The 22,839-nt window shown below is 46.5% G+C and overlaps 1 protein-coding gene across 3 annotated transcripts in view; it reads left to right on the top strand.

Annotated features, from left to right (window-relative positions):
- The window catches only part of EPHB2 (EPH receptor B2), a 482,074-nt gene extending 459,772 nt beyond the window's left edge, over nucleotides 1–22,302 (top strand). For all 3 annotated transcript variants that reach the window (XM_030222384.1, XM_030222385.1, XM_030222383.1), the window contains exons 12-16: nucleotides 486–701; nucleotides 1,406–1,555; nucleotides 3,188–3,381; nucleotides 9,509–9,664; nucleotides 21,084–22,302. In XM_030222384.1, coding sequence (XP_030078244.1) covers nucleotides 486–701; nucleotides 1,406–1,555; nucleotides 3,188–3,381; nucleotides 9,509–9,664; nucleotides 21,084–21,192 — 825 coding nt within the window. In that variant the 3' untranslated portion in view covers nucleotides 21,193–22,302. The remainder of the gene's footprint in view (nucleotides 1–485; nucleotides 702–1,405; nucleotides 1,556–3,187; nucleotides 3,382–9,508; nucleotides 9,665–21,083) is intronic.
- Nucleotides 22,303–22,839: the final 537 nt, after the last annotated feature.

Genomic DNA, 22,839 nt, shown 5'->3' with positions numbered 1-22,839 from the left:
GACACTGTTGGTAATATACCGACATACAAATGTTTTTTCCATAGACAAGACTACAGAGACTTTTGAGGCAGGTCAGTTGGCCGAAACACTGCCTTGTCGAGTCTTTTGAGCCACACAATAAATTTGGATTTTTTTACATCGTCTCAAGACTATATTCTTGTGTCATCTTCGCTGTGTCCTGTGTGATTTTGAGCATGCGAAGACTAGTGTTCTGTGTTTACATTGACCGTGGTAACATAACGTTCGGTGTAGACCAGAAGGATTCTTCGAGTAGTTTCTGACTCCCGTCAGCCTCTCCTCAGTCACTTTGAGCATCTTCTCCTCCTCTTCCTCCTCAGTGACACTGAGGCCCCCCCACCCCAAGCCTATCCCTCTTCTCAGTGGGTGAACCATACTCCCAGCCCTCCTTTTTCCCATTGTTAAGAGGAACAGAAGATGCTAAATAGCGGTTCCCTCATGCATTCCTTTTTCTTTGCATGTTTAAGCAAAACGACGGGCAGTTCACAGTGATCCAACTGGTGGGAATGCTACGAGGGATTGCCGCAGGCATGAAGTACCTGGCAGATATGAACTACGTTCACCGGGACCTGGCCGCACGCAACATCCTGGTGAACAGCAACCTCGTGTGCAAGGTGTCTGACTTTGGCCTGTCCCGCTTCCTGGAGGATGATACCTCAGACCCCACATACACCAGTGCACTGGTAAGAGGACAGAGGGGCCCCCCACCCCCACACTGAGTACATTGACAAAGAGAAAGACACCTGAACGTATTCTTTAAGCGGTCTCTCTGACACATAGAAACCGAGGCATTGATGGGTACGAAGGCCTTTGAGGCCTGTCCATTCCGCCCATTTTCCCTGCTTTATCTTAATACGACTGTCCAGAGTTGATCTCCAGCTATAATCTTATTTTCTGACTCGCTGCTTTTTCCCAGGTTTTCATCACTTTTAAGATTAGTATTCTAGGAAGTTGGGGGGGGGGGTCTTTCTCTTTGTTTTTCTGTTAGTCTCTCTCTCTCTCTCTCTCTCTCTCAATCTTCGGTGCTGTCTCGGGGTTAGAATATGCAATGAGGCAGTTGTGTTACATTTCTGTAGTGCTTTGGGAGTTGGGTGCTGTGGTAAACTCACCAAAAAAGCCCAGCATACATTTCTATACATGCTCAAAAACCAATTTCTCTTGGTTTTCTCGATGGGATATGCAGTGCTCCCTCACTCTTATCTTCAGAGTCATTCTTTAACGTGCCGGATCCCAGCCAGCAAATTCTAACCTAACTGACTTTTTGTTTTTTTTCTGTAGTTAGTATGTTTGCTCCTGGCCCCTTGGGTACAGAGAGTGGATTCTTCATAAGACTGAAGAAAGGGGGAGCGGTGGTTAAACGATCTCCCGCTTCCCTTCTTTTCTGCAGGGTGGGAAGATCCCCATTCGGTGGACGGCGCCCGAGGCCATCCAGTACAGAAAGTTCACCTCAGCAAGTGATGTCTGGAGTTATGGCATCGTCATGTGGGAGGTGATGTCCTATGGGGAGCGACCGTACTGGGATATGACCAATCAGGACGTAAGTTATTGTTCTGTAAGTCTAGCTCTGGAAACCTTGATAACTGCATATGTCCACCTAACTTTCCGAAAATCACTAAAAAACAAACCTATTCAAAAAGGCATTTCCCACCGACCCAACATAAAAGCCTGAATACCTGCAACACAATGAAACCAAAGTTCGGAATGGACATAACCCAACTCTTGCCACCTAAGATCCCCTAACGAGCCTGTCACACAGGAACCTTATTATACCATAATATCACTTCGTATTTGTTCATACCAGTATTGGCGAACGCCAATACGGTACTATGTAAGCCACATTGAGCCTGCAAATAGGTGGGAAAATATGGGCTACAAATGTAACAAATAAATACTGACACAGATTTAAGTCTTCTATCGGCCTGCAAGGCATCATTAGACTTGGTTTTCCTAGAGGATTATGTGCAGAGGGTTGTGGTTGCCTTCTTAGCCCCTTTACATATGTGGAAATTATAAGTGATACCTTTTAATTGGAAGTGTTTGAGAGTTGTATATTATATATAACGGTGAAAGTAAAGGGGAGAGGAGGGTTTGACAGAAGTGATGAAACAGTAAAGCTTTACAGAGACCTTTTCAATGACCTCATCACTTCTGTTGATCTTTCCTCTCTGCTTTCCTAGCCTATTTCTTCACTCGCTTGATGAAGAGAAGGGTCACAGATAGATTTAGTTAATTCAGAAAAAAAAATAATTTACCATCTTCAACTTTTACGTTTCTAGAGGGTAGTGGGAACGTTCTGTACCACAGGCTTTGTAGAACAACGACGGAATATTTTTGGCCAGCAAACACCAAATCACCATAACAATCTCCCTCATAAAGAAGCCCTGAATCGATAAGACACCAACGTTGGAAAATGATTGGGGTGCATGGCACTCCTCGACTCTGCCCGGAAAGTGTCGTGGTGGTCAGAGGGGATATTCATGAATGACACTGCCCAGTTAATTGCCATTGAATACCCCCCTCCCCACCCTGAATCGCTCAGCGTGATTTAACTGACAGAAAGATAAACAGAGGAAAGAAAAATATAACCAGAGACAGGAAGAGGTACAGAGAGAGGGGTATAGCACCCACAGAGCTAGTTTAGGGGCTGTTTCACCACAGAGGGTGAAAAGGCCGAGCAGTAAATTCGCACTTTCCGCCACCCACTGAGGTGGCAGTAAGGGCTCCCGCAGTAACCCGGCAGTAAAAATACAGAAATAAATTTCTATAGCACCGGAAATTGCGCGTAGTGGGGGCAGAATTATCGCTGGGCTGCTGCGGTAGCCCGGTGGTATTTCTGGATTGGCGTGTGGTGCCCCTTTGTACTTAAATGTTTGCTTAGCCACTCATGGTTGAATAGTACAGAGTGGTTTACAATCTAAAATTGACATAAAAGTAAAAAATATATATATATAGATATATGTAAAATAGAAGGCTGGGAGCATGAAAAAAAGAGCTTGCAAAGATGGGAAAGAGAAAGGAAAAAAAAGAGAGAAAGGGAGGGGCACTCTCCGTCACGGTCCATATTGCCAATGCCAGCAATATTGGATTCTGTATAGTCTCAGACCTCAGTTCATCATTTCTCCTTCTGAATAGGTTCAGCATTTCCCCTTTCGGTGTTTCCCTCTTGCAGGTGATCAATGCCATTGAGCAGGATTATCGATTACCACCTCCCATGGACTGCCCCAGTGCCCTCCACCAGCTCATGCTGGACTGTTGGCAGAAGGACCGCAACCATCGACCCAAATTTGGGCAGATCGTCAACACGTTGGACAAAATGATTCGAAATCCCAACAGTCTGAAAGCCATGGCACCGCTGTCTTCCGGGTAGGTGTTACAGGGTCCGAGGGGGAGGGGGGATCTCCAGAGGATAACAGTATCCAAAAAGTGCCACAATCTTACAAGGATAAAGTTCACATAGGCCAGTCTAGTCCAGGTGTATAACAAGCTTCATCAGAGAAGAACCTCAGTTGATATCACTTCATTGGTACTGCAGGTTCCCCAAAAACACCTCGAGTGAATCCATTGACCTCTGTAAAAGAAAGAATGTGGGGAGTATTTCCTGTAGAAAGTTCACCATCAATAGGAGGGAATTTGTTGAAGGCCAGTGTTCAAAAATACACTGAGCGGCTAAATTTTGGTATCTTAAGTTATATGCGTATTTTCAGACTGTAGCTTAGGCTCCTAAGTTTGTCTAAAAATGGGTGCCCGGTCTCTGAAATTAGGCCTGCTTACTTATCCGTATTTGGGTGCTTAACTTTGGTGATCAGCTCTGGAAAGGAGGCGCCTACTTTCTTTTCTAGAATACTAGCGTAATAAGTCAGATACAGATGTATCATTTAGGCATAACCAGCTACACCAGCCATAGAGTGCATGTGCATGCCAAGGAGGTTTAATTGACAGGAGATGGCGTCACATGACAAGACTGAAGCCGTGGCCGCCATCTTGATACACTCAACCAAAGCAAACTATTGGTCCACACCAATCCACGCAGGGCCGTCCTTTCCAAAAAACCTTTGAGTGACTCAATATGGTGGCAAGCTCCCCCTACTGTCTTCAGGCCAGATAATGGGCCAAGCACACACTCTCCTTGGTGTACGCCTACAAAGAAATCACATGCATGAAAAGAAAGCACAGGATTAGAAGAATGATCTAGCTCCCACCTAGATGCTAATGCTGGAGATAAATAATTCTTTGCAGACCCCGAGACTTGTTACTAAACCCCCTGTAAGAATGATGCAGTGGGGAAAGCCATAGCTGAGCTTCCAAGACTCCTTTCTTCAGATGTGGCCTCCGAAGTTCCCTGGATTTCAGTTGCTTCCGAGGCAAGTCAGGGATCCGTAATTCTGAGCTAATTAAACTTCAGAATTGTTGCAATTTAAAAGTTGATTTTGTTTTTACCAAACACAGCAAAATAGTGAGTTAAATACAGAAACAAAATGTGTGTTAGTTCACACGTTAAGGATGAGTCTGCCTTATGGCATCTAATCAGGAAATAAATGGATCTTTACATGAGCAAAATATGCCTTCTCCGTCTTAATTGTGCTCTTCAGCAGTGAGCGTGGGTTAGATTAGCAATGCAACAGCAGAGAAGTGAGAGGAAGTCGATGAGGTCTTATGACCAGGGTGCAAAGCATGGACTATTTTCAGTTCCTGAGCATTTAGATACATGGAGGGCAGCTTGCAAGGCAGTTTACCCTGGCACATTGCACTGTGTAAAACTGACCTCGGTTTGCATTGCTTTTTTGTAGCAGGGTTGAGAAGAGGTGTTCCCAGGCCAGGTATAAATTGAATTTGCAGAGGTATACGTGGAGGTCCACATCCCACAGAGTGTTTGGCTTTCAGGTGATTTCCCTATTTAAAAAAAAGCCATGAAGCGAGCTGGTGCCAAAGCAGCCATGGATTTTGCAGCTGTGCCAGACCTTGGAAAGTTGTTTCCCCGAGGGAGCAATTCTCATACTGTCTGCTTTGTGCCCACGGACTTGCCCCAGTTTTCAAAAGACCGTGTGCTCCCAACTTTGAAAGTGCACAGTATTTTAGACAGCACCCTTTTCCTGAGGGGCAAACTTTTTGAAAATGCCACCTACGTATGAACTCTTCCTCCTCCGGCCTAAACCCAGCCCCAGGATCACCTCCCCCGTGTGATTAAAACTGAAGCCCCTGTGTTGTGGAACCTTTAGCCATGTTGAGGGGGGGGGGGCTATTTTCAGACCGTACAGGATATAAAAGACTTTGTAAATGGCCCTCTTCAATAACTGCACAGGACGTACTAAGAAGTGTTTTGAATGCATTTGGATCCAAATTGGGCCCTTAGGTTTTTACCTCTTTACCAGAGTAAAACTTAAATCAATTCATGTAGTTCATTTTGCCTTTCATATTGGAATTTTCTTCCTTTAAGAGTTAGGTTGGAATCCTGGTATCTGAGATTTAGGCTTTTCTGTTTCAGAAATGTTTTAAGTAAATGCTGTACATTTTAGTGTTGAATGTTAAAATCTGTATGTCTCTAGATATGTCTAGTGCTCTTACATTGTAATCCGCACTGAGCCAGATTTGGTTAGTAGCGAAATATAAATTATAATTGCAGTTGTAAATCAAGCCTGAACAGAAGCACAAATTCTGCCCCGTCACTGGATTCCTTATGAGCTATTCTGCCTCTTTTATTGGACAAACCTAGGAATTATCTAGGGTTGATGGTGTTGCATGAACTGCTTTTTCTTTGTTTATTTGGATTTAGCTCACAACTCTCTATTCAAGTACATTTGGTATTTCCCTGTCTCCAGAAGAGTCATACTGTAAGGGCTGGATTTCCTAAAAGTCACTTCTGCATTTATTTCTCATTAATACAATGGGACCTGTTTTCTATTAACAGTAAGGGTTAAGGGACTTGCCCAGGGTGATAAAGGGCATCAGTGGTATTATAATTCTGACTTCCCTGGTTCTCAGCCCTTGCTTGAACTACGAGGACGCTTGTCCACTCTGCTCCACAGCTTCGGAGGCCATGCAGGCCCCTCCCGCTGGTGTGACTTTCTACTGGAACTCATTCTCACTGTAACAGGTTAGTCTCTTCTGTACTTCTTCTCACCTGGGGTCCATTAAGTGAAGGGAGGAGTTAAGGGAGCATCGAGACTCTACTCCTAGGAGACTTTGAAAAGGTTTGTCCAGGCAACTTCAGAAGGTACCAGACAAATATTGCTCCCTCCTGCTCTCCTCACTCCCTGAAAGCCACATGAATTTGTCAACAAGTTGGCCGGACAAAATTTATCTACTTAAAAAGGAAAGGGAGTGAGGATGCCAGTCAGGGCCGCCGAGAGACTGAGCCAGGCCTGGGGCAAGGCCGCTGCCGCCCCCCCCCCCCCCCCCCCCCCAGGAACATTGCCGTTGCTGCCCAGTTAAGTTTTTCCATGTAATGGGCCGCTGAAGATGGGTCTGACACATGGCCTAGTGGTTAGGGTGGTGGACTTTGGTCCTGGGGAACTGAGGAACTGAGTTCGATTCCCACTTCAGGCACAGGCAGCTCCTTGTGACTCTGGGCAAGTCACTTAACCCTCCATTGCCCCATGTAAGCCGCATTGAGCCTGCCATGAGTGGGAAAGCGCAGGGTACAAATGTAACAAAAAAAAAAAAAGAACATAGTAGATGACGGCAGAAAAAGACCTGCACGGTCCACCCAGTCTGCCCAACAAGATAAACTCACATGTGCCATTTTTTGTGTATACCTTACCTTGATTTGTACCTGTCCTCTTCAGGGCACAGACCGTATAAGTCTGCCCAGCACTATCCCCGCCTCCCAACCACCAGCCCCGCCTCCCACCACTGGCTCTGGCACAGACCGTAGAAGTCTGCCCAGCACTATCCCCGCCCCCCAACCACCCACCCCGCCTCCCACCATTGGCTCTGGCACAGACCGTATAAGTCTGCCCAGCACTATCCCTGCCTCCCACCACCGACTCTGGCACAGACCGTATAAGTCTGCCCAGCACTGTCCCCACCTCCCAACCACCAGCCCCGCCTCCCACCACCGGCTAAACTTCTGGGGATCCCTTCCTTCTGAGCAGGTATAAGGTAATACTCACATGTATAAGGTATCACTGACAACAAAAAAAGTGATAAGCAGAAGTGACTCATAAGGGGGAGCTGCTCCTCAAACCCCAAGTACTAGAGGCCACTGCCAGAACCTGGAGGCAGAGGGACCTGTGGGATCAAGTTCCAAGATCGGTCTGTGCAGAATTGGGCTGATCTTTGCGAGTCCCTTCACCAGTGGAGGTGTAACCGAATGGTGAGAGCAGCAGGCTGAGAACCAGGGAATCGGGGTGGGGGTGGGGGGGCTGTAATTGTCTATTGTTCATGTTTGATTTATTCTTACTCTACACTGCCTTGAGTGAATTCCTTCAAAAAGGCGGTAAATAAATCAATGTTTGTCACCACTTGAGCAAGTCACTTCTCCGCTCATTCTGTACCTTTAGAGGTAAATTCAAGAAATGGCACTGAAATTCAGGTAAACAAAAAAAGCAAACACTGGGCCTTCAGGATTGAGAAAAATGTAGTCCTTTAATATCACAAATACCTGACTTGCAAACTGTGGCGCAAGAGGTAAGTGAAACAATCGGGGTGAAACTCCTCCCAGCATGCCGTGCGAACAGGGAAGGAAGTGGCTTCCGGATCCTCCCGGAGGCATCAGCTCCGGGAGGATCCGGAAGCCACTTCCTTCCCTGTTCACACGGCATGCTGGGAGGAGTGTTACCCCGATTGTTTCACTTTCCTCTTGCGCCACAGTTTGCAAGTTGACCGATAGGAGTTTATTGACCCCTGATGCAGGCGGTTGTACGCCGAAACACGGCCCGTGTCGGGTATTTGTGATATTTAAAGGACTACATTTTTCTCAATCCTGAAGGCCCAGTGTTTGCTTTTTTTGTTTGCCTAATTGTATTTGTATGCTGTTTTCCCTCTCTTTTGTGACTGAAATTCTGAGCACGAACTCTAAATCAGCAGTTCTAGAATACTAGCGTAAGTCCGCACCTGTTCGTGGAACATCAGGCTCCAGCGCTTACACCGGCTGAAAGTCCGGAGTTAGTGGTCACAGATAAGTGATAGTGTTCTTTAACCTGCGCGCCTGTCATGCCCCTCCCATGGCCATGCCTCCTTGAAATGGCGCTCTCTGGAATTTGAGCGCGCAACTATTATCAAATTAAGATGCCTGCACGATTGACTTTATTACATAAATTGTGAGTACAACTTTGAACGCTGAGTGTAAAGTCGGACAACCAACTTTATACAATTTGCACGCTAAAATGATACGTACACAAACGGTACACTTCACGTGCATGAGCGCTAGTTGGGCGCTAAGCGGTATTTTATAACTGGGGTAAAAGGTGGCCTGTGGTGGTTTGGACGTGTGAAATTGGCCTGCGCTGGGTCATTTCTTACCGCGGCTGGGAAAAAGGGCTTTTTTTTTTTTAGTGGGACGGTAAATGGCTTTGCACTAAAATTAAAAGTAGCATGCATCTATTTACTACGTCCTTTCCACCACCCGTCGACCTAGCGGTAAAGGCTCTCGCACTACTCGCGCAGTAATCATGCAGCGAGCGCCAGTGTGGGCACACTGCCGGGAATGCCCCCCCTTGCAGTACAAAATGTTAAAATATTTTCTACCAGGGGAAAGTGTGCGCCAGCTTCAAAATTACCGCCAATCCCCGACATGCACTACCTGCGCATTAGTAAAAGAACCCCTTAGAGTGTTAATGCAAGGGGGGTATACATATGGGCGTGGCCTAGGTGGACTTCCCACATATGCATGTAACTTACAGAATGCTGTAACTTATATGCTGAAGTGCCGCATTAGGGGGTGTGCATTTATGCTTGCGATTGATATGGCATAAGTGACCGCCTAAGCATAGGCGCGTAGTCACCGATGTACGCTAGTATTCTATTCTGGTGCCCAGTTATTGCCTCAGGTACAAATGTAGACTGTGAGCCCTCCGGGGTAAGGAAAATATCTATGGTACTGAGTGTAACTCACCTTGAGCTACTGTGAAAAACAGCATGAGTTAAATTCAAAATTCCAGTCCATCCTAGGACTAAATGTTGTGGGTTTAATCTAATCTAATCTACTAAAGTACTTATAGTCTGCAAATAGCCCCATGAGTTCTATACAGGTTACATAAGAAGAAACCAGACATACCATTTCTGAGTCATGATGGTGATAGCGTGTTGCTAATGGAAGTATAAAGACATGGTTAAATGGTGAAGGAGTTTGACTGCTATTATTGTTTGCATCCTTATGAGTTAGTACAAAGGAAAGACCCAAACTTGGAAGAAGGACTCTGCAGTGACCTCTCACCCCGAGGTCGAGGCTGTGCCCTGGACCTTCCATGCTCTTAGAGGGGTGGGCAGGAAAGAGCCTTCTTTTTACATAGGTCTTAACGTCTCTGACCAGCCTCCATCCTTCCTTGTGTAGGGTCACCCTTCCACTCCTTGACCGAACGGTCCCTGACTACACCAGCTTCAGCACTGTGGATGAGTGGTTGGAGGCCATCAAGATGGGTCAGTACAAGGAGAGCTTTGCCAATTCCGGCTTCTCCTCCTTCGACGTGGTGTCACAGATGACAATGGAGTAAGTACAGAGACCGTAGTGTTGGGCCATACGTGGAGATCAAACACAAGAAGGGCATCATAGGATAAATGGATGTGTCCTGTGATTGCACGCCTATAGAGCAGGGGTTCTCAACCCAGTGCTCGGGACACACCTAGCCAGTCAGGTTTTCAGGATAGCCACGACGGAAAGGCATGAAATAAATTCGCAAACAGTGAAGGCAGTGTATGCCAATTTATGTTATGCATCTTCATTGTGGGTGTCCTGAAACCTGGACTGGCTAGGTGTGTCCTACAGATTGGGTTGAGAACCCCTCTTATTTTTTTAGATATTTATGATTTCTTGTGTACTGCTTGCAAACCCCAAAAGCTTTGCAAGCAGTGAACATTCTGGTACAACAGGTCATTTTCTGTCCCTGGAGGGCTCACAGTCTGAGGCAATGAGAGGGTTAAGTGACTTGCCCGAGATCACAAGGAACTGCAGTTCCCCTGGGTCTCAACCTGCTGCTCTAATCACTAGGCTGCCCCCTGAGCGATTGATTCCCAGCTACCGAGAGCTGCAGAGAGGTTGAAGTCATTGAGAGACCTTTTTTCAGCAGCCGGCCCGGGTGCAAAAGTCGTACCTAATATTGTACCTCACAGACTTGTAATTTGCACTTCCTTTTATTGTGAACACACATTCTACCGTGTGCTGTATCCCCCTGACTAAAACATGCCCCCGGGAACACTTCTAAAAGAAACTCCTGTTTAGGTGGGCGGTACAAGATGGCACATGAAAAACCAACAAGTCAACAGTCAGTGGCTACAGCCAGCCGTGGTGATTGCCATTCAATGCCACTGGGTATCTGCGTTTAATTTAGGGTGGCAGATGCTGTTATTATCTGGAGAGCTATTTCAGGACTGCACGTTTCTGGGCAAACGTTATGTGGGTAGCAGTCTGAACGTCGCCGTTCTCTGGATAACTAACACCCTCTGAATGTCCGCTCAGTTCTGAGCTAGTCTTGAGGGTATTAAGCAGCACTGTCCATGTAGTGCTGCCGGATATCCACGGATAGGAGCGCCTAAGCCACTGATCCGGATAAATGGCTTTGGATATCAGGCCCCAGATTTCTTGGCCTTGTCAGCCAGTGCACAGATAACATGTGGGATTTGTTAGTAGACCTGTCCCCCAGGAATGCGTCTAAACCTTTCTTAAACCTAGCTCTTTCTTTAACCACATCTGCTCACAAAGGTTATGAGTTGGGCAGGCTTGGGGTCATGACCTCTTCTGGCACTGAGCAGTATGGAATGAATGTCCCATTTAGGATGTGCCGGGCAGGGGCAGCGGAACCACTTGATGATTGGAGGGACCAAAGAAACGCATCTCTAGTCCCTCCCCCATGCTGTGTAGCTGCTGATGTTGTGTTGGGAAAATATTGAAAGGGGCGTGGCCCCAGTGGCTCATTCCGTTATGCTAGGATGGCACACGTAGGCACCCTCTGAAAACCAGACTGGGTCGTGGACCTCAAAGACTGGATTTGAGGACCCCCTGCTCTAACGTCTCAGGCACATTTAAGTGCTGTTATTGAATTGGCGCTAATTTGAATTTCCTCCTACATGCCTTCTCTGAGTCACATGTTAACCTCCAATAGAGCAGGGGCGGTCCGACCATTAGGCCACCTGAACCGAGGGCTTCAGGCGGCACTTTTTCGGGAGCGACAACTCCCCCCTTTCTTCATCCACCCCGTTCCCCGAGTTTGCCTTCTTTCTTCATGTTTCAAAAGCTGCCACCGGCAGGCACAATTCCCATATGCTGCCTTGCCGCCGGCGCCAACCTCTTCTCTTTACTGCGACCTGCCTCTCTGATGTAACTTCCTGTTTCCTCAGAGGTGGCCACAGTAGAGAAGAGGCCGGTGCCAGTGGTAGGGCAGTGTAAGGCGGCTTTTGGAACATGAAAAAAAGAGATAAACTCGGGGAATGGGGTGGAGGAAGGAAGAGGGGCAATGCCAGAACTTGGCCCGGAGGCGAGAGGCAGTATCTCAGCCCTGCCTCAGGCAGCATCTTTCCTGGGGCCACCCCTGCAACAGGGACACCTGTTTACCTAGTGATATACTAACATAAGGGCAGCCATACTGGGTCAGACCAATGGTCCGTGTAGCCCAGTATCCTGTTCTCCAAACAGTAGCCAAGCCAGGTCACAAGTACCTGGCAGAAACCCAAATCATGGCAACATTCCATGTAGAACCCCAAAGAACAGCAAGATTCTGGAATCCTAAAGAGTGACAAGATTCCAGGCAGAATCTCAAAGAGCAGCAACATTCCATGTAGAACCCCAAAGGATAGCAAGGTTCTGGAATCCTAAAGTGTGACAAGATTCCAGGCAGAATCTCAAAGAGCAGCAACATTCCATGTAGAACCCCAAAGGATAGCAAGATTCTGGAATCCTAAAGAGTGACAAGATTCCAGGCAGAATCTCAAAGAGCAGCAACATTCCATGTAGAACCCCAAAGGATAGCAAGATTCTGGAATCCTAAAGAGTGACAAGATTCCAAGCAGAATCTCAAAGAGCAGCAACATTCCATGTAGAACCCCAAAGAATAGCAAGATTCTGGAATCCTAAAGAGTGACAAGATTCCATGAAGAATCTCAGAGTAGCAACATCCCATACTACAAATCCCAGGGCAAGCAGTTGCTTCCCATGTCTGTCTCAATACCAGACTATGGACTTTTCCTCCAGGAATTTGTCCAAACCTTTTTTAAACCCAGGTACGCTAACCACTGTTACCACATCCTCCGGCAAAGAGTTCCTGAGCTTAACTATTTGTTTTAAAAGTATTTCCTTCCTTGTGGGGACCTTGCATAGGATCACAGAATCTCTTAATTCTCTAGCACAATAAATGCCAGCTTCCTTCTCCTCCTTCCAGACGATTTCAGCAAAGTTCATTTTTTTCTGAAAGGAAGCCCTTCGTGAGCACTTTAGAAATCAAATCTCATTTTATGGCATCGTTAATGTTGGAATAATCATGTACCTGCCACTCGGTCTTCTGAAGCCGAATTCTGAAGCAGTTCATAAATCTGCTCTCCGTGTCCCAAACCCGGCTTTCTTTAGTAGCTGGCTGATTCATCCAGACTCCCACAAGTCCCTCCGCCCCCAAGGCAGCAGCATTCCATGCCTGCCGCATGTTTCAACTCCCATCGGGAGTATATATCAGGGGGCCGGGGCATAAATCTTTTCAGCCCCCTGAACCCTCTACAGTAAAAATTTCTCAGCCATGACCATCTGCAATTAGCGTGTTGTCATAAGTTGGAACCTAGCAGGAACCTGATATGTGTAGTCCCTGCTTCAAAGTTTTGGGGGGAAAATCTCTTTACAAGACACCCAAATAGTAATAGCCCCATTAATTCATCATTCTGCTGTTGTTTTTCTTTTGTTTTAATGCTTTGATCTACTCTTCTGAGATTCTCCTCTTTCCCTGGGAGCCGTCAGGTTGTGGAAAGTGTCATCCAATCGTGTCGCATATTGTGTGGGGTTGTGATACTGCAGCTGGTATGGATTGCTCAGATTCCATGTATTAAGAGGGAAGGGAGCAAGGTGTGCCATGGACGCCTGCCAGGGACACCCACGAGAGACCTAATATAATAGTTTTATCATTTTTAGTTCTTTTGTGCTTATAGTGTGCATTCTCTTCTCTCCGTTCCTTCTCTGCTTCCTCTCTCTGTAGATACCACTTCATTTCCTCTTTTCCGGGCTTAAAAACCTCTGTCTCCATCACAGTTTTCCAATATCTTAAGGATTTCGGATTTGTCTTAGAGGATCTGGCATTTTTAAACACTTGAGAATCCTGCCAAGTCTTGACACCCGCAGGGCAGTGGCATAGCTACATGGGTTGTCACCCCCCCCCCCCCCAATTTTTTCTGGGCCCCTGGTTTTGCTGGCGGAGGTTCCCAACCCCCGCCAGCTGGAGCCTTCATCCAGCACCGGTCTGGGCGCCGCCATGTTGCCTGCCCTGCTGTTCTTCCCTTCACATCCGGCACACTCCTTTTAGTGAAACTGAGCACTCAATTTCACTAAAAGGAGCGTGCAGGACGTGAGGGGAAGAACGAGCAGGGCAGGAAACGTGGCGGCGCCGAGATTGGCGCTGTATGAATGCTTCATCTGGCGGGGGTTGGGGACCCCCGCTAGCCAAGGTATTATATTGCGGCTGCAGACCAAAATGTGTCCCCCCACCTTGGGCTCTGGCCCCCTTCCGCCGCAAGGTCTGGCTCCGCCCCTGCTGCAGGGACGCTCCTGAGAAGTGTCAGGCAGAGAGCGCTCAAGGTCATCATTGAATAAGAGTTGTGACTTACCTATGTGGAAGCAACCAGCGCCCTCTGCGTGTTCTTCCTGTGTCACTGTACACGTATGACCTGAAATGTTTCCTCTTGGAAATATCTTTCAGAAGCATTCGACTTCCCCCTCCCCATACCAGTTCTTCAGGGGTCAGCCACTGATAGAAGGCCCACAGGGCCTCCATATTTCACCATTGTGGGGATCCATTATTATGGCTGAGGCCTTCATCCACGTGAGACCTGGGACAGATTTCAGGTTAAGGCTTAATAAAAAGTGCAGCACTGATTATCTCATCAAGAGTGGAGGAGTGGGCTAGTGGTTAGGGTGGTGGACTTTGGTCCTGAGGAACTGAGTTCAATTCCCACTTCAGGCACAGGCAGCTCCTTGTGACTATGGGCAAGTCACTTAACCCTCCATTGCCCCATGTAAGCCGCATTGAGCCTGCCATGAGTGGGAAAGCGCAGGGTACAAATGTAACAAAAATAGATACTATTGGAGATTCTACATGGAATGTTGCTATTCCACTAGCAACATTCCATGTAGAAGGCTGCGCAGGCTTCTACGTCAGACTCGCAGAAGCCTGCGCGGCCACATTGGTGATCTGCAAGGACCGACTTCGACATGAAATGTTGCTAGTGGAATAGCAACATTCCATGTAGAATCTCAAATAGTAGCAACAGTGGAGGAGTGGCCTAGTGGTTAGGGTGGTGGACTTTGGTCCTGGGGAACTGAGTTCGATTCCCACTTCAGGCACAGGCAGCTCCTTGTGACTCTGGGCAAGTCACTTAACCCTCCATTGCCCCATGTAAGCCGCATTGAGCCTGCCATGAGTGGGAAAGCGCGGGGTACAAATGTAACAACAAAAAAAAGTATTGTTTGTATCTAAAGTATACTTTGCCTCAGCATGGGGGTTTGGCGAACAATAAATTTCATGTCGCTACAGATTTGCCAAAAAATTGTCACTGGTCCCTTATTTTTTCAATTTTTTCACAAATATCCTCAAAATCATCATTATACTTAGCTTTGCTTTAACTTTAGTTGAAAAGTCGACTGTGGGGTTCTGGCAGTAGCCAGTGTAGAATGATTTTCGTGATACTGATGATGGCAGCCTCACTCTTTCACTTCAAAGTCTTTTCACTATTTTTATCTGTGTGTCCTGTCTGTTAGTTTAGATGAGACAAATCAGCTCTATGGAGCAGGAACTGTTCAATGTGGAGGAGTCGCCTAACGTTGAGTGCAGTAGCCTGAGAACCAGCGGAACTAGGTTGGATTCCCACTGTAGCTCCTTGCGACTCTGCCCAAATCACTTAACCCTGCATTGCCCCAGGTCCAAAGAAGTGCCTGTGTAAATATGTGAACCGATTAGATTGTAGCCAGTCCATAAGAGTGGAAGAAGCCAGCCGCAGTCCTCAAGGTGATCAAAAAATGTTTATTGTGTTGACAAACTGAACCCAACACGGGCCGTGTTTCGACTCCCAAGCCTTCTTCAGGGATTCTTATAAAGCCAACAATCCGATTATAAATATGAATAAAAAGCATCAACATTAAAAATCTGCGAGTCGGCATGAAACTTGACAAAAAAAAGTGCCCATAATAGAATCGGCAAAAAAAAGGTTTTGGCTGGCTTCTTCCCCTCACGTGGACTGACTTTGATCGCTTGTGGAAGTCTTTATTTCCTGGACTGTCGCTTTGATTATAACCACAGAAAGATGGTATATCAAATCCCACCCCCTTTCCTCTTCCCCATTGTGGGGGTAATTTTAGAGAACAGCTTTTTCATGCATAAGTGGGTTCTTGGAAAACAACAGGGCAACCGGTCTGCAAAATGGAAAACCAAAGAGCAGATTGATAAGAGAGAAAATATGACAAAAGTATTCAGAATCAGCCCAGGGATATGCACATGGTCAAAGCTGGCACGAGGGCAGAGTGCTCACTTTAACCAGGCTCCCCATCCCTCCTATCGTGGAAAAGTGCATGTAAGGGGCCTATGCGAAGCCTCTTTAAGACAACTAAGCACCAGCTTGTCTATAAAATATTAAATATTTTATTCTTCACCAAAACATTTCATCAGCAGTTATTTTTCTTTCCTTCTTTTTCTGCAATGCAGTATGAGATTTTGGGAGACGTGCCCCATTTATCAGGCAGGTCGGATTTAATGTGCGGTTCCGCCTGTGTTGAAAATGTTACCTTCTTATTTGCACTTTCGAAAGGAGTTAAAAACCTATTTATTTATGAAACATCTATTAGGATAAATGTCTGTTCCTTTTCTTGTGTGCCGTTGTATTTTGTAATGCGCTTTGAGGAGTTGTATGACTATCATATCATAAGCAACGGCTCTGGACGACTTTGCACCAGCCCTAGAGCTGATGTAAATGTCCGCACCAGTATTTGTCAAATACAAACATAAATATTTTGTAATCTACACGTGTAATTGCGTGGGATTACCTGGATCACGTCATTTTAATATTGTCAGTTTTACCCTTTCGAATCTATATAACCTAATTCATTCAAGTGAAACCAGTTCTGTAGTCCTGATCATCGGGATTTGCTCACCCCCCCCCCCCCCCCCCGGTGCGCAGTTCGCAGTCTGTTGACATGCGCAGCTGTTGGCGATTACCTCAGAACCAGTTAACTTCCCACTCTGCTTGCTGCGGCTAGCTGGGACTGACCTGTCAGGGAGCGGATTGCTGACGCCATCTGCAAGCGATTGTCCCTGCTGGGGTTTAGTCAGGTATAAACTAATATTTGCTGTCTCTTAGATGGTGGCAGAATCGAGCTCTGCAGGCAGACGCATACAGTACAGCTGTTTTATCTAAGGTCCTTCAGGGCACCCTGTTTTTTTAAGGTGTGACAGGGCAGGGCAGGCTGGATCACCAGTAGCTAAGTGGCCTGAGAAGTCCGGTGGGTTAGCATGGTGTGACCCTGCTAATGCTTGCTATGGGTTCAGCATAGACTGTGTATTTTTAACAAGAAAGGGGGGGGGGCTGGGCATTTTATCCTTAATGTACAGTTTTAGAGTCTCATCGGTGTAGCTCAGGTCAAAGAAGGGACCGTGTTTCTCAGAATTATAAGATCTGCCTCACTGGTCCAGCAATGGACAAAACAGCGAAGATGACCAACAAAAATGAAAAAAGAAAAATAAATATGAAAAATATATTTAAAAAATAATTAACATTTTTTTAAATAATTTTTATATAATTAATTTTAATTATTTTTTAAATTTTTAAAATTTTTTTTAAACATTTTAAATAAAAATTTAAATATATTTTTCATATTTCTTTTTCTTTTCTTTTTTTCATTTTTGTTGGTCATCTTTGCTGTTTTGTCCATTGTTGTTTTTTTGCGGACTGGTTTCTTCTGTTTTTTTTTGCATCACTGGTCCAGCAGCCAGGTAACAGTAACACAGTAGATGACGACAGATAAAGACCTGAGTGGTCCATCCAGTCTGCCCAACAAGATAAACTCCTAGTATATGACATGATAACAGAGTTATTGTAAACCTGTATGAGAAACAGAGTGGAAGATGTTAAAATTTTAATTGAAGTCAATCCAGGTTGTGCATTGCCACCACTTAGTCATGGACTGGGGAATGTGCTTTGCTGATAAAGAACTTCTAGCTCACCCCTGTGACATCTTACAAATTCCAGAGGGCAAATTGCAAGTGTTAAAGTGAGGCCCAGCAGCAAATCTGAGAGTTTAACATCATACCCGCACATAGTTTAACCTGGTAATGGGGCAATTCGGTAACAGGGCCACTGCAGCTAGCACCCCGATAGCACGTGCTAGAAGTGTATTCTGTAATGCAGTGCTTCTCAACCCAGTCCTTGGGGTACGCCTAGTCCTGTCAGGTTTTCAGGATATCCACAACCAATATACATGCACTGCCTCCTTGATGTGTAAATCTATTTCATGCATGTTCATTGTGGATATCCTGAAAGCTATCGGAACTGGGTTGAGAAGCACTGCTCTAATGGTACGCGGGCACCCGGGTGTCATTAAAAGAATAGTAGCCTAACCCAGTATCGGCATGCTTAATGCTATCGAGCCCTGGTGTAATGTGGACACTGGAATGCGTGTAACTTAACAGTATTTTGTTATGCCCTTGCATCCCACCCATGCCCCGCCCACAAATACGCCGTCCTTGCAGTTGCACACCAAAAGCGCTTACACATGTCCCTATGTAATAGTGCAGGGGTTCTCAACCCAGTCCTCAGGAAACGCTTAACCAGTCAGGTTTTCAGGATATCCCCAATGAGCATGCATGAAATAAACGGTGCATATTACTTGTGAATATCCTGAAAACCTGACTGGCTGTTTCCTGAGTACTGGATTGAGAACCTGTGGATTAGTGTCAGGGCTCATACTTATGAAATGTGCCCATTTTCTCCGTATTTATTCACGCAAGGGACACGTGATACGGGCGCTTCGTTCTAGAAGTGCTCTTTCAGGGGCCCTTTTATTAAGCCATATAAGCGTGTACACGCGTCCAACGCGCGCCAAAATGGAGTTTCCGGCCGACTACCGCGTGGCTCTTGTGGTAATTTCATTTTTGGTGCGCATCTCAAAAATAGTTTGTATTTTCGGGCGTGCGTAACGGGCATGTGCCAAGTGGCATTTGATGCATGTAGGTCGCTACCGCTCGGATTCTTTACCGCTAGATCAGTGGCTGGCGGTAAGGTCTCAGACCCAAAATGGATGTGCGGCAATTTTGATTTTGCCGCACGTCTATCTTCGGCTAAAAAAAAGGGCCTTTTTTTTTTATAGGCCCGCTGAAAAATAGATTGGTGTGCGCTCAAAACCCGCGCCTACACTACAGCAAGCCATTTTTCAGCGGGCCTTAGTAAAAGGTCCGCCCGGATTCTTTACCGCTAGATCAGTGGCTGGCAGTAAGGTCTCAGACCCAAAATGGATGCGCAGCAATTTTGATTTTGCCGCACGTCCATCTTCGGCTAAAAAAAGGGCCTTTTTTTGTACAGGCGCGTTGAAAAATGGATCGGTGCGCGCTCAAAACCCACGCCTACACTACAGCAAGCCATTTTTCAGCGGGCCTTAGTAAAAGGTCCGCCCGGATTCTTTACCGCTAGATCAGTGGCTGGCGGTAAGGTCTCAGACCCAAAATGGATGCGCGGCAATTTTGATTTTGCCGCACGTCCATCTTCGGCTAAAAAAAGGGCCTTTTTTTGTACAGGCGCGCTGAAAAATGGATGGGTGCGCGCTCAAAACCCACGCCTACACTACAGCAAGCCATTTTTCAGCGTGCCTTAGTAAAAGGACCACCCAGATTCTTTACCGCTAGGTCAGTGACTGGCGGTGAGGTCTCAGACCCAAAATGGATGCGCGGCAGTTTTGATTTTGCCACACGTCCATCTTCAGCCAAAAAAAGGGGCCTTTTTTTACAGGCGCGCTGAAAAATGGATCGGTGCGCGCTCAAAACCTGCGCCTACACTACAGCAAGCCATTTTTCAGCGGGCCTTAGTAAAAGGTCCGCCCGGATTCCTTACCGCTAGGTCAGTGACTGGCGGTGAGGTCTCAGACCCAAAATGGATGCGCAGCAGTTTTGATTTTGCCACACGTCCATCTTCAGCCAAAAAAAGGGGCCTTTTTTTACAGGCGCGCTGAAAAATGGATCGGTGCGCGCTCAAAACCCACGCCTACACTACAGCAAGCCATTTTTCAGCGTGCCTTAGTAAAAGGACCACCCAGATTCTTTACCGCTAGGTCAGTGACTGGCGGTGAGGTCTCAGACCCAAAATGGATGCGCGGCAGTTTTGATTTTGCCACACGTCCATCTTCAGCCAAAAAAAGGGGCCTTTTTTTACAGGCGCGCTGAAAAATGGATCGGTGCGCGCTCAAAACCCGCGCCTACACTACAGCAAGCCATTTTTCAGCGTGCCTTAGTAAAAGGACCACCCAGATTCTTTACCGCTAGGTCAGTGACTGGCGGTGAGGTCTCAGACCCAAAATGGATGCGCGGCAGTTTTGATTTTGCCACACGTCCATCTTCAGCCAAAAAAAGGGGCCTTTTTTTACAGGCGCGCTGAAAAATGGATCGGTGCGCGCTCAAAACCCGCGCCTACACTACAGCAAGCCATTTTTCAGCGTGCCTTAGTAAAAGGACCACCCAGATTCTTTACCGCTAGGTCAGTGACTGGCGGTGAGGTCTCAGACCCAAAATGGATGCGCAGCAGTTTTGATTTTGCCACACGTCCATCTTCAGCCAAAAAAAGGGGCCTTTTTTTACAGGCGCGCTGAAAAATGGATCGGTGCGCGCTCAAAACCTGCGCCTACACTACAGCAAGCCATTTTTCAGCGGGCCTTAGTAAAAGGTCCGCCCGGATTCTTTACCGCTAGATCAGTGGCTGGCGGTAAGGTCTCAGACCCAAAATGGATGCGCGGCAATTTTGATTTTGCCGCACGTCCATCTTCGGCTAAAAAAAGGGCCTTTTTTTGTACAGGCGCGCTGAAAAATGGATCAGTGCGCGCTCAAAACCCACGCCTACACTACAGCAAGCCATTTTTCAGCGCGCCTTAGTAAAAGGACCACCCAGATTCTTTACCGCTAGGTCAGTGACTGGCGGTGAGGTCTCAGACCCAAAATGGATGCGCGGCAGTTTTGATTTTGCCGCACGTCCATCTTCAGCCAAAAAAAGGGGCCTTTTTTTACAGGCGCGCTGAAAAATGGATCGGTGCGCGCTCAAAACCCACGCCTACACTACAGCAAGCCATTTTTCAGCGCGCCTTAGTAAAAGGACCACCCAGATTCTTTACCGCTAGGTCAGTGACTGGCGGTGAGGTCTCAGACCCAAAATGGATGCGCGGCAGTTTTGATTTTGCCACACGTCCATCTTCAGCCAAAAAAAGGGGCCTTTTTTTACAGGCGCGCTGAAAAATGGATGGGTGCGCGCTCAAAACCTGCGCCTACACTACAGCAAGCCATTTTTCAGCGCGCCTTAGTAAAAGGACCCCTATGTGTCAATGATGGAAAAAAAAGTCCAACCCAAAGCCGTAGTCCAGTGTGCCGACTCCGACAAGGGCAACCAACGGGCGCTTAAGAGTTCGGACACGTGTAGAGTTGTCCATTATTTCTGCTTCAGTTCTCTTTATCCTGTTTTTTTTTCTTTTTCTTTGCAAGGGACATTCTCAGAGTTGGCGTCACTTTAGCCGGTCATCAGAAGAAGATTTTGAACAGCATCCAGGTCATGAGAGCACAAATGAATCAGATTCAGTCGGTCGAAGTTTGATGTCCAGCCGAGCAATCCTCCCTCCTCTCCTAGCCAGGGAGGGGGGGAGGAGAAGGGACTCCACGGCTTTTCCCTGACCGCATCCCCTCTCCCTCATCTCATTCCACTTCGCTGGTAAATTCTGAGCCTGCGACACAGCCTCCACCACAGAGATGGGTCAGCCCTTCCCCTGCCCGCACTGGTCAGAGGAACCAAATGACGTCACTTTAAAAAGGACAAGCGGCCAAGGAAACGCACCAAGAAAAACAAAACAGAGAGGGGGGACCAGACATTGGTGTTCTGGGAATGAAAAAGTGGAGAACGTTTGTAAAACAGAAGAAAAAATTCAACAATCTAAGCAATGACCTTCACGTAAAGGGCTGAGAGAGATGGAGTCACGTTTCAGGGTAATAAGAGGGGAGCCAAATGCTACGACATCCCTCTCCTTCCTGCACAAACCTTGAAAAAAGAAATCAATAAAATAAAGGGTTTTCAAAAGGACATTTTTTTTTGGGGGGGGGGGGGGGAGGGAGGGCTGTTCAAGGTGGTCTTGGCCACCGTTGAGTAAAGAGACTTGTTTTTTTAAAGAAAAGAGGAAAAAAAAAATAAATCCATATAAAAAGAAACTAAGGCATTTTTCATGCAGCTCTCACAGAGACCTCAGCCAGAGTGGGAAATCCCCTGGGCCAGACGTTGACCGTGAGAGGGAGAGCAAGAGAGCGTTGGTGTACTTACTCCATTAAATGGACCATCTGCATCTCTAAAAAATTAAAACGAAAAATCTTTTCATCGTGAAGATGTGGAAAACAGAAGTTCATAATAATGTGCAAGGTTTTGGCAGGGGCTTCTTTGTGAACACGGAGGAACGTTTGCATCCTGTTTGGAAGAGGGGGAAGATAAGACCGTGACGAGACAATTTCCTATTTAGCTCCACTTTTTCTCTGGCCTGAAATGCAGGTTTTTTTTGTGTGCGAGTAACGACTTTTACAAAGCATCTGCTCAAACCACACCTCAACTGACATCATTGCCTCATACATATCATGTACATGAGACCTCTACTGACATCATCACTGTTTACCAATGACATTTTTTTGTCAGAGACATTCTGGTGCAGTATTTACTAGATTTTAATGACAAAAAAAAAAAAAAAAAAGGGAAAATAATGATTTGTAAACACTTTTCTCTCTCACCGCCATTTGCCATAGAAGTCTTACCGGGGCCTTGCCTGTTTACATTAATTTTGAGGGCTTTTCCCATCCTTTTTTAAGATGTGTACAGATTTACTGTTCCAAAAGAAAGTGGACGCCCTGCCGAAGGGGAAGGGCTTTAGGCCTGTTCTCTACTCCTACAGAAAAGTCCATGTATGCAACACATAACCCTGCATGATTCACAAGGGTGCTGTATATCTGTTGTTTGCCTTGACCTTCACTCTTACCTGTTTTGCCTCCAACAGTTTTCTCTGTCTCCGTTGTGTTCTCTTTCCTCATTGGCTGGTAGATATCAACCCTTAACGATTGCCAACTAACCTCAGTCAGGTCACCTCAAAGAGGCTGATTCATTCCTGGATTTTTCTCCTCTTCAGGCTAGGATTGACCACCTCACCCAGGGTGAACCAAAACAAGTTGATCCAGGCCTGGTTTTCCATGGCACACACACACAGACTTATAG

This window comes from Microcaecilia unicolor, chromosome 13 (genome assembly GCF_901765095.1).
Source record: "Microcaecilia unicolor chromosome 13, aMicUni1.1, whole genome shotgun sequence".
In the NCBI taxonomy this organism is placed as follows: Eukaryota; Metazoa; Chordata; class Amphibia; order Gymnophiona; family Siphonopidae; genus Microcaecilia; species Microcaecilia unicolor.
The sequence above is the reverse complement of the archived record's forward strand: the minus strand, read 5'-3'. Positions and strand labels throughout refer to the sequence as shown.